The 12,140-nt window shown below is 37.9% G+C and overlaps 1 protein-coding gene, 1 long non-coding RNA gene and 1 pseudogene across 2 annotated transcripts; all 3 read left to right on the top strand.

The window, feature by feature from the left end:
• Nucleotides 1-468: 468 nt before the first annotated feature.
• LOC115440917 (translation initiation factor IF-2) lies at nucleotides 469-3,866 on the top strand (the record flags this gene model as incomplete). The annotated part of the gene is made up of 8 exons (XM_030165434.2): nucleotides 469-507; nucleotides 886-1,032; nucleotides 1,487-1,618; nucleotides 1,863-1,982; nucleotides 2,341-2,504; nucleotides 3,044-3,162; nucleotides 3,347-3,464; nucleotides 3,841-3,866. Coding segments are annotated over exons 2-8 (795 nt in total), but the record flags the coding sequence as incomplete, so codon positions are not given.
• LOC119193776 lies at nucleotides 3,867-4,876 on the top strand. The gene is made up of 2 exons (XR_005114044.1): nucleotides 3,867-3,993; nucleotides 4,618-4,876. It is a non-coding gene; the product is annotated as an uncharacterized LOC119193776 (long non-coding RNA).
• Nucleotides 4,877-10,373: 5,497 nt separating this feature from the next.
• The window catches only part of LOC119193785, an 8,745-nt pseudogene continuing 6,978 nt past the window's right edge, over nucleotides 10,374-12,140 (top strand).

Raw genomic sequence — 12,140 nt, 5'->3', positions numbered from 1 at the left:
AAAGTGGTGACCTAGAAGATAAAGTTTATACGTCACTAGCTTTTGCCTGCGGATCCACCTGGGAGTCATAGTTTTTCCGGGATAAACATTTTCCCTGTGTTAACAGCCTATAGTAATCTGGCTTCCTATAAATGAAAAAAAAAATTAAAATCTGTTTAGTAGTTCCTAAAATTAATGTGTTCAAATTCTTCAGCTTATATTAGTGTAGATTCGTCTTCGTGGTAGTGCATATGTTTGGTGCCTATAGTATACATACAATTTTGTATCTGAGACTTGTATAGAAGAATCTGACATTCAAAACCTCACATTATGTTGTATGAACCTATTTCTTGTTAGAGTCTTTTTAAAACATTGCTAAAAACTTTTTGAGAGTTACTGTAATAATTACAATAAAATTAATGTCACAACAAATCAAAATGATTTTTTTTACGTTATTTCTGAAATACTATAAATAAAATAACATTAAAAATGGCATTGAATTTATTTCAAGAAGTTATTTAAAAAATTGTAAGTATTTCCTTTTTAGTTGGACAGTCACTTATGATTTACCATTTATAACAAAGCTCATTTAAAGGAAAGGATATCTAGGTTGGGATCAAAACTTAGCGACTACGTGTAAACTCTTATTTCATTTTGCAAAAATATTTCTTCTATAAGTTCAGCAGCATACGTAGGTAGGTATAACAGGGGCCATCCCTATTTAGAACCGGGAAGACTACATTTGACATCTCATCCAAGTCTAGGAGAACAACGTAAACAATGAGTTTTCATGTCAGAATTTCCAAGATATCCCAGGTATTTAGGGTGGTATTGGTTACCAGCCTACGAAGATGACGAAGTGCATCATTATTTACTTAAAAACAGGCTTATCAGATATAAGTGTAGCCGCTATTTGAAAAGACGCCGTGCATGTGGCATGGAGGCCGGTGTCGGGCGACAGTCGCGTCTGTTGGGCCGGCTGCTCGGCAAGCTGCGTGGCGACCATCACAAGTACAACACGCTCGACAAACGCTTCTCTATCACCTCTAGCGGGTACGTTAATGTAGATTTGATATTTTGTCTAAGGAGACCTAGCGTTAATAATTGACAAGTGTAACAAGGAATATATTGTTACAACGAGGTACTTATAGGTCATTATAAGGTCGATCAACCAACGATAGATGTTTTCAGCTCTATTCTATTGGATAGACTGTACCTACGTACCTACTGGTTGACCCTGGAGCGTGACTTACCAAAACGAGAAGCTGACACATATTTCAACGCGAGCGCTGTTCATACTATCCTAGCACCCTGGTGTGTAGGATTATAACATTATTACTAAGTTTTGGGAGACTACCACGTTGCCTCGAAATAACAGGCAATCCCAAACATGCAAAGAGTACTTACCTATCGATTATTTTTATCTTCGATACTAATAAGTCGCTTCTGAATAAAGATCTATGTAACTCCTGAACACGAATTTCTCTAACATTACAAGCTTTGGCAGCATGAGCGAGAGCACCGGCTGCGGGAGCACCAATGACGATGAGGAGATGGAGCTGGGCGCAGGCACGGTGCCGCCCATCTCTTCCAGCGCACCCATCGACGACGGACAGTTTGCTGCCAATATAGATCTCAGGTTTACAGTTATTTGTGTATCCAACATTCTTGTTCGGTCTGGCGAGATAACCTGGATTACATATAACGTCGTTATATCTGCCAGTCGCCCAAGAATGCAATGTCTGGCATTGGCTTCTGCCGAGATAAGTTCTGTGTAAGAAATTTTAAAGCTAGGTTTGTGAAATCTGCCAATCCGCACTACTGTAGTACTATCCCCTGTTAGTAGTAGAGGAGGCCGATATTATTGTATTAATGAACTTTAGGTACGGAGGACAATATCTGACGCCGGAGCAGTTGCCAGAGTTCTGTGACCAGCTTCATCACCTGGTCGAGGTTATCAGAAACATACAGTCTTATGCGAAAGTCACGGGGGAGTATCCAAGGTAATTACCTACTTACTTATCAGTGTTTAGTTTTAGTTTATAAGTAACCTACTTGCTATTAGATCTGAGGAAATTCGGTTTTAATTTTTAAGAGCTATCATTGGGTTAGGTTTTCCATTGAAATACTCATTAACTTAAGTAGGGTTCTTTTGGATTTAGGATATGAGTAGTGTTATGAAATTAATATTTGTTCGGTTACTCTATGTATTCAGTATGTAGGTAGAAATTTGCTTATGACAAAAATAATTTCGACAGTACTTCATATATCGGCAGTCTAAATTTATTAGGGGGAGGGATCAGGGAATGTTTAGGCTTTGCCTTTCAATATCTACTTATGTTTCAAATATTCTTTGTGTAGTAAACTAGAGCGCCGTTTGGAAGAGGAGGCGCGCGAGGTGTCAGCACTGGCGGCGGAGGCGCGCAACGCTCGGGAGGTGGTGGCTCGCGCGCGCACTCAGCGCCGGGCGGTGCGCGCGCAGAGGAAACATCTCACCGCGCATCTCGCCAGTCTGCGGGAGACTGGTAAGGCGTGGTGGTTCTTGTACTATGAGTGGGACCACTGCAATGATCACTTTTGTCGCCACGGGCTTAGCTACCGTGGGACTAGGTGGTGCAGTGCACCGGTGCCCCCGAGGCAAGGACGTCCTTGAACCCAGACCAGTGGCTATTTGTAGTTTTTGACTTTGTGAAACCTAAATCAATCTTACCTACCAACAAGTTTAATCGGGGACATTGTTTTACGCCCTGTCCGGGTTTTTGCATGGGCTAAGCGTGTTACACGCACTAGGCCGGAGTGACTCTTATTTTCGCACCTGGACCTTTAGTTATCTAGCTGAGCCGCTGTTTGTAGATAAAAAGCAATGTGCGACTACTGATGTGTTCCGGTTTGAGCGAAATTGTTAGTAGTGTAATTATGGTTGTGACGTATGAGATTTAATACGTCTAGTCCAATGACGTATATTCTGCCTAGTCTCAAAGTGATGACTGCAGTGTAGTCTCAGTTGTCACGCATTGCTTCTACGGGCAGTCATAATTGGTTAATATCAAGCATAAAATTGTAGAGGTTCGTGAACTGGAAAGCACCGTGCGGCTGTCGGATAGGAAACTGTACAAGAGTTGGGAGGTGCTCAAAGACTCCACCGACCCTGTGGTCTTCGAACCTTTGCTCGATGAAGTTAAGGTTTGTACGCGTAAAGTAGTCTGCTATGTGGATCTTTTAGCATTACGCATTCATTATCGCGTATTTTTTTATTCACTATCGAGTGATCAATTCCTTATTTCTTAACCAGTAAAGTGCACGATGAGCCAGTGAGATTATCTTCATATGAATTCATTTTACCTATACACCCTATGGTTTATTATAGAACAAGCAAACGGCACTGGAATGTCTCGTTCGTTTGATAGAAAGCCGACAGTCTGCTCTCGCTCGCACAACAGCGCCACCACAACCGTTACCTCCACCGGAACCGAGGGACAATGAAGGTACTATATCTTTGCATATATGACTTGTCTTTATTCAAACAAGGCATAAATTAGGGCAGCGGCTTGGCTGTGTCTAGTGTTGCCAATTTCCATGAGAGATGGTGACGACTTTCAATCAGGTGATCCGACTTTTGGTATGCCTTCGATTGCAATAAATAAAGGCAGTATAAGATATAACCTAGGATAGTTGGTAAAAAAAAGATATCAACACAAAGTTTATTGAATCAATTTGTAAATGTCATTCCATCTAAATCCTAAGATGTCCTGATCTTAATGTTAGCTGCGCTGAGATACATTCAAGACGCATGATTTTAATTAGTTCCAATAGAATTTTCATACTTTCTTGTATGCTTGGTGATAGAATTATATTTTCTAGACACAACAGCTACTACAGGACCCTACTGGCCGTAAACGTCACGACGGCTCCGGTCGGAGGACCAACTGCAAGCGCAGAAGAAAAGACACCAACAGGGAACCACGCTCCGTGCCGTTGTCTGTAGAGCCAAGCAGGCATGCGCCTACACCTCAGGTATGACAAAATGATGAACATTGTATCCAAAAGATTTGTTTCTTTTATCTTTTTAAATTTGCGTATAATTGAGATCAGTGAATGCCAGTTTGAAGTTAGTCACGAGTGGTGATAAATTTATAATTTTATTAACTACACAGTGAATGCCTCGGTGGCGTAGTTGTATTGCATGTCCGGTACAACAGCGCTCTGAGGTCCTGGGTTCGAATCCCGGGCCGGGCAAAGTGATATTTGGGTTTTTCTGCTCAGTATCAGCCCGGAGTCTGGAAGTTGTGCCCGATATGACGATAGGCTCGCCCCCTATCACATCATGGGACGGAACATACTTGGCGTAAAGTGGGTGCCCTAGTTGCGCCTCTGCATACCCCTTCGGGGATAAAATGCGTGATGTTATGTTTATGTACACAGTGAATGATGTGTAACTTAGGAGGTAAACGTCTGTTTAAGTCATTCTTAATATTATTATCTCTGTGTTGTTTTTATTGCATTCAAGTTAATTATTATTTATTTAAAACGTAGGTGCGTAACTTTAAGCCGGCGAACTCAGATTACTGTTACTATATTCGGGCATTGAAAAGTTTGGTGTAGGATTCTAGTAATACAACCGTGTTTTATTGTCATCAGGTGACCCTCTACATCCAGGGCAACGAAAGCACATCCAGGTACAGAGTGGGAAGCACCGGAGCTGTCGCGTTGACGCCCCTGGAGCTGCCATCTGGTGGCAGCGTTAGAGACATACTCTTCTTCACCACTAATTAAACTGGTTTTACGTAACGAGTTCCAGCCCGAGAGCAGCAAAAGCTTATAAATTGTTTTACTAAAATATTTTTTTATTTTAATTGTTATCTTTAGAACAATCGCGAGAATAAACCATTTAAAATAAGTGGTGTGTGCTAAATTCTATTGATTGGACTATTTTGGCCATCGAAGATAACGTTTAAAACTTTTAGAAAGTAAGCAGCAATTATTTAAAAAATATTTTATTAAATATAATTTAAATTACAAACCGAAACTTAATGAAAAGGTTGAGTTACAAAATTGATATATTTCTATAGCTAATAATGCTATCTTTTATTTTTGTGTATGTAAACAAAATTTTGCCATAGTCTATGTTGCCAGAGTTAGTGATTTTTGGACAGTTTTTAAAATATTATTGGTGGGATAGCATTCTAGAAGAGAATATTCGGAGATCTTTAAGCTGCTGGGGCTGCTGTTTCTGCTGCCGCGGGTGCGGGGACGTCAGGATTAGCTTCAGGGCTAGACCTTGCCTGAAAGAGTTCGTTCGTTAGTATGTCAGAAATGCTCACCCTAGATCCCGTGTTGGGACCTTGCTCAACTTTTGTGCTTTAATAAACATTTACAAAATAACTATACTTAGAAAGTGACGAAGTACGACGAAATTGGTTCTAATATTTTTCTGTAACATAATTACCACATGTTCAAGGTGCCTTTGATAGCACACACAAAAAGGTAATATGGTAAAATGTATTTAGAGCTTTCTGCAGCCAAGGCCGGGAATGTTGAGAAGTAACTAACAGTCTTATTTATAAACTCGTTTTAGTCTTAAGAGGTGGTTAAGAATTGCTTAAATATAGCTGTCAAAAACATCACCGGTTCCTAGTTTAAACCTAATTGAGAGGCAAGATGGCGGTTTTCGACGTACAGCTGATCGAGTAAATTTGTGTTTTTACTAAGCATAGCTTTGCGAATTTTTTATAAGTAAGACTGATAATGTCTATCTAAAATTTATCTGGAATATCATACCTCAGCAACGGCTGTAGCAGCTGATGGAGGAGTTATTCCACCAGAAGTAGCGTCTTCTGCTACTTTTGATTCTGCTACTTCTTCTTTTTTTTCTTCTTCTGGAGCTGGCGCTGCATGACTAAGCTATAAATAAACGATCGTTTTAAAACGTTTTATGCAGAACGAAACACATAAAAATACCAAGTCCTAATTTAATACGCCTGTTCACTTTTACAGTCGCTGTGACCGAAATCGGCAAGGAAGACAATTTTATGACGTTTTGTGACGTCATTGTCATTAAGGTGCGTGTGTGGAAGCGAGATAGCGAGGTCTTCGGAAAATAATGCGTAGATAAATCCTTTAGTACTTTTAATATTTATAATACTATTTCTTGCCTAAATTGTGATGTTATTTGCCAACAACGCAATGTTATTTTAAAATCATACTTAGTGAAACAACACATAGAAATAAAACTCTCTTCAATATTCTTATTTCAACTATAGTATTTTGGTCTGTTAGTAATTGGTATTGATTATCTTTCAACTTCATTTGTTTATCATGTAACGTTACGATTATAAATTATTAGATTGCTTGGTTATTAGGTAAATTGTACATAATATCTATTGATTCCGTATAAGCAGGTACCTACGGTAAATGCGTGAAGTCGTAAATAAGTTAATTATCATAATTCGCAGTTAGAAAGTGAATTATTACGGCTATTAGCTACGCATTATTGAATATTGAACCATTGAAGATACTGTTAAGCCTCCTTTTGACCTTGATTAATTCCAAATTCCGGTTTCCCAGTGAATCTTGAAAATATAAAATCAGACTATCTACCAGTCATTACTATATGTGAATATATTAGTAATGTAATAACAAAATAATTTTATCGTCGTGATATTCGATTTAATATCATTCTATTTCTCTACAAAGTTATATGGTCTCATTTTGATATTTTATAGAAATCGATCATAGATCCCAGATGCCAAATAGCCCAATCTGTGTTGAAGCACACTGAATCTATTGGTGATTAATATGCTTTATAAGATTTAAGATTTTAGTAATTTCTTTCTACATTATTGTTGTATCTTAATACTTTATTTTAGCTAACAGTTGTTCTTCGGAAATAAGTAATATAGGCTTCGAATTCCCCTGTTTCTCTAGTGCAAAATTTTACATAATATATTTTTAATATAGGTAGACTGCTTTTCTTCCATAATCTTCTACTGCTTCTTAATCTATATTCTGTTCTTTTTGATTGAATTTTTCAGGTTTGATATTTCTCTAACTCTTGTTATGTTGTAAACATCATGGTAATATAAATGCATTGCTTCTTCTGAATATGTGAGCAGGATTCTATACGTCTTAACACCAAGCCACATTGCACTTAATAAGTCAATATCTTCCTCATTATTAATTGTAAATTTAATTCAAATTACATACCTTAACGGCCACGAAGGCAAACAGGGCTACAACAACAAGAAGCTTCATCTTAAACTGTTCCGCAGCAAGATTTCCAGTTAAATAAAGACGTGTTAATTTTGTAATTTAATTTATATCACTAGTACTCCGGCAATGATAATCAAAGGCTATTGTGACCGCTGTGTTATGGCGTGTGTTTATAAAACACCTCAGGGTGGAACAATTGAAATTGTTATCGGTTTGGTCGTTTCGAATTCGCTCTTTCTTATTATGATTTATGGTTGAGTGGCGTGCGTCATGTACGATGGATATGACTTTTGGATTTTTCGAGATATTTGACTTGAAATGATATGTGTGTCTCTGGTTCTGAAAATGTAGAGATGTTTGAGTAGTGGTAACCAGGGTTGCAGGCGGGTCAGCACTATTTTTAAGGATTTGCAAGTTGCTCAACTGATTTTTACTGATCACCGACAAACGCGTACAACACCAGATGAATCATGGATGTGCTGTAGGCGGCATTCTAAGAAAGGAATTGAGAAAATAAGATTAGTCATTGGTCTCGTATGGCCCTACAAGAAGGGAACAGACAATGTGGGGCTCAGTTACATTTTGTTGTTTTTTGTTTGGAGATCTGCCGTGGTTATCATCGGGCACCCTGCTAACAGTGTCCAAGTGATCCCCCGGCATAGCAACCACGGCAGTCCCTGTGAAAATTTGGTGGGCCCTACCGTCATCACCGAGGGTGTCAGCGGACGGTACGCTGGTGACCCACGGCTATCCGGTTACAGGGCACGGGAGGAAGAAGGGAGGAATGGAGGAAAGGAAGAGAAAAGGAAGGAGAAGGAGCTTTCTTAGGATGGTTCGGAAGGAAGAGGGAGGGAAATGTTTGCGAATCCTTATAGGCCTCAATATGTATTTGGCAACCATGAGGTATACACACTGAACTGTCAGCCTAGGGTCGCGGCAAATGTACCACCATGCATGGGCGTGCATTTGGTGTGAAGACCTCAAGAATTGCCTCGGGGCAAAGGCTTATTACATTTGGGCCATCCACCAATGAAGTCCCGATGGGAAGCCCACGTCCTAGCTTATAAATTCCAGGTTTCCACTGGGGATAGCTCTACTAAGTAAAACAGATTGTGATTGCTATCTGTTTTTGTATACTGCCATTCGGCATGAGGGTATATAAAGTTATCCAATATTAGTAGGATCATGAATTGGCCGCAAGGCGTGACGCCTTTAGTATTTTTTTCCAATGTAACACTTTGACAATTTTTTAACGTATACGTACTTACTTAATTTGCCTGAAATCATATCTCATTTAAGAGGTACCATGTAGGGCATGCAATAAGGGCTAGATGATTCATTATGATTCAACCTAGTGTACATACCTACCTAGTCTTTCCTTTTCGTTCTGTCCCTATAAAATTACGCATAAGGGACATCCTACAGAAACATGCATTTCTTCTAGATTTTTCTCTTTATGAATTGATCACTTGGAACTGCGTTTTAATTAAAAATTAACTTGTTAATCACTCCAATACACGTGTCCGTGGCGGGAATTCAATTAAAAATAATTTCATGCGCCGTCTTGAATGCAAGGTAATGAGAACTTTCTTTGATATTAGGTTATTTTTACTATGAAAGAGGAGAAGAACAGGTCTTTTGTCTGCATGCACACAGTACATAAGTAATTTTATTTACAACTTCGTATAAGAGCGTCGCCAACTGATGGCCCAGGGGGAGGAAGTTGATATGGAAAATGAGAAAAGTATGAATTAAAGTAAAGTCGAGAGCACAATATGTTTCTCCCCATTCCCCCTCTCCTGCTTTAACAATAGCATACATAGAGCAGAGCGTAATTGAGCGTGCGGAATATTAGGAATGGTATTGGTGAATTCTTTCGAGTTTTAGGATCTCTGGGGGGGGGGGGCAGCTGCTCCTCCCTGGTGACGCCCTTGACTTCGTATTTTACGGCACTTCTATTTTTCCGTTCCCATGCTTATATACTCACTTTATAAATTGTGTCGACCAGCGAGCGAGTAGATTGCTTAAATTTTATGTGATCTTCATCGTCCATAGACACCCACGTCACCAGAAGAACTAAGGATTCGTCGCCAACCGCCCAGGAATAGAAATTGGGAAAAGCAGGGTGGTGTTTTATCCTGCAAATATAGGTACTCACTTACGTAAATGTGGGGAAGTATTAAGATATAATATAATATGGTTTAGAACCAAATCACCTAATGTTATGTAAGTAGGTACATAATATTAGACTACTCTTGGCTAGCCGAGGTCTGTGCCCCGGGCGACGAATACAGAGGGCGGCAAATTCAAACTTGGTAGACGAATACATAACTTATCATTAATGCAACTTTGACTACGGAGACATACAGTGCATTCAACACTAAAAGTATTTCCCGTCAAATGATGTTGAAGATGACAAAGGTGAAAATATTGGTGGGTGGGGGCGGCATTTTCCAGATTTTGCCCCACCTCGAAAAAATTCAAGATCCGGTGCTGCTGGCTTACCCCCCCTAGACCCGGGGCTGGAGGCTTGCTAATCTTATACTTTTAACTATATTTATTTCCGATCCCATGATCGGTTTTAGATCGAAAGTTCCCAAGATTTTGTCAGCAGAGGTTTTTTATAATAAAACGTACTTAGAAAGAATTTTTGTAATAAGCCGTGTAAGTTTAAGAATTTTTATGCCGGATAGCTTTAGGCAGGTACGATGAGATAGGTACCTAATAAGCCGGCGAGGCTTGATGGCCTCTTCTCTGATCAATAAGGTGATCCTCACCACGCATAAACTGTGCTCTACCCTTAGAGCTCTATCGTTATGATGAGGAATGTAATCGTGATTGGATGAAAGTTAAATGAGTCTCTAAAATATCGATACCGGAAATTTCAATTGTCGTAAGGGACAAACCATCACTTTTCAGGAGAGCCAAAAAACATATTTTTTTGTCTTAAATTCGTTGTAACTTTTTCATTTGTAATCGGATTTTAAAGGTGTCTAGGGACCACTGATTTATTTTTTGTGCTCTTTCTATTAGCTTTATCCAAATTAACGTAGGTCCACTATTTTCAAAGATAGATGTCGCATCCCGCAAAATGAATAAAACGCCTATACACCCTTAGCTTAGTAAGGTTGCATAGGTTGTAAAGGACATTTCTACACAAATTAAACGAGCGTTTTAGGTAATAAATGTCACATTACCTCAATGTGAAGGGTAATAGAAGGTCCAAACTTATAAAATTTTAAGAAATAAAACCCTTACTACATTTTTATTGTCTTTTTATTAGAGTAAATCGAATTAAAAAATAACATTCGAAGAACAAATCCAAGTCTTATAATGAAAATTAATGTTCCTGTATAAAAAAAATCCTAATCCAGTATTTGGTACAAACTTTCATAATATTTTTTCATATTTTCTAAAATAATCTCAAGTATCAAAATAATAAAAAATTTAAATATGTCTGTCATAAAAACAATTATGACTAGTAACATAATACACAAACAATATTAATTATAAATCAATGGAGTTTCTGGCACACTTTACCCATATTTGGTAACGAAAGATCAAATACTCTATTGCATTATTGTATAACTTTTTTAAATCATTAAATTTATCTACTGATATAGGAAGACGATTTCCATACAATGTCGGCAAAACTATGTTCTTGGGATCTTGGTTTTCTACAACTTCAGCAATTGTTTCTTCGTCTTTTCCTTTCCTTGTCTTTGATCTTTTACCTTGAAATTTCCCATTACTAAAAAAAATCCTTCTTTTTTTCTCTCACCTAAGGCTATTATTTGGGGATTTTCATCTTCTTTCATAGAATACTTCACTTCTGCAATTTTATCTTCATGATTGTTCAAAGCCACTGTTCGTATCTTTTTTAAATGTGTTTTTGAGTAATTTCAGTGAAAATTTTAGACATCATATTATGTTCTGTTCTGAAATTATGTTTAAAAATGTTCCAAAATATTTATTTGGTATGGTTTTGTCCTTTCTACCGATACTGCGTATGCTGGCCATTAGCTTGGAGCCCAAATGATAATTCGCTTGGTCTCCCGTTCAATAACGGCATGCGTAGAATCAATTGGCATGTATTGATGCCTAGGTATTAATAATATATTTGTAACTCTTTTGAATATTAACAGTAATTTTCAAAAATTACTGATTGCGATTAGTAGGTATTATTTAGTTTTTATTCTTCCCTGGGCAAGAATCGCAATAGAACATTTTCGATGGAGCGGTTATTAATTTCAAGAAGGAATTCACAAACACAAGTGGCAATGTCGTTACCTCCACGTTTATCACGTCTAACACTCTCTCTCTCTACAAGAAACAATGTCCAATGTTAGTTTGGCTCTCATAGAATGTATGTGCATTGTGCAGTTATAAACGGCATATTTTCTGGAGTAGCATAGAACCATGCTCTCCCCATAATATGGGGTAGTCAGCACTTCGTGTTAACCAAAAATTACAGTTAGTATATCTTTTAGATCAAATTCTGTGATCAAGTGAATATTAAATCTTTGATAGCTAGCTTTTTTCTCCGCAAATGAAAATCAATTTCCTTTTTTTCGTCCTTTCTTAATATATCTTCGTTTTTGTGCAGAGTATGCCCTTGTCTTATTTTGGCGTATGGAAACGTATATTATAATTATTATTAAATATAGCAATGAATACTTTCTTACTCATATGAATTTAGAATTTTCTGGACAGTTTTCTAGATAGATTCTAGAGAAATGTGTGATATTTTTACCTCTTGTGCCAATAAAAGACAATAACTATTCTTCTGGCATTAGTGCGATGAAACTATACATAGTGTTTTAAAAAGAGTCAAAATAAGCTGTTGCTTCTTCACTATAATATTGGTGCTACGTCTAGATCCTTCACCTTTATTTATATAATATTCTTATGTTAGGCTTCTTCTGCTTTCTACTAGTTTAGCATTTTATCTC

This window comes from Manduca sexta, chromosome 6, assembly GCF_014839805.1.
Source record: "Manduca sexta isolate Smith_Timp_Sample1 chromosome 6, JHU_Msex_v1.0, whole genome shotgun sequence".
In the NCBI taxonomy this organism is placed as follows: domain Eukaryota; kingdom Metazoa; phylum Arthropoda; class Insecta; order Lepidoptera; family Sphingidae; genus Manduca; species Manduca sexta.
This window is presented reverse-complemented; position numbering and strand designations above follow the sequence as displayed.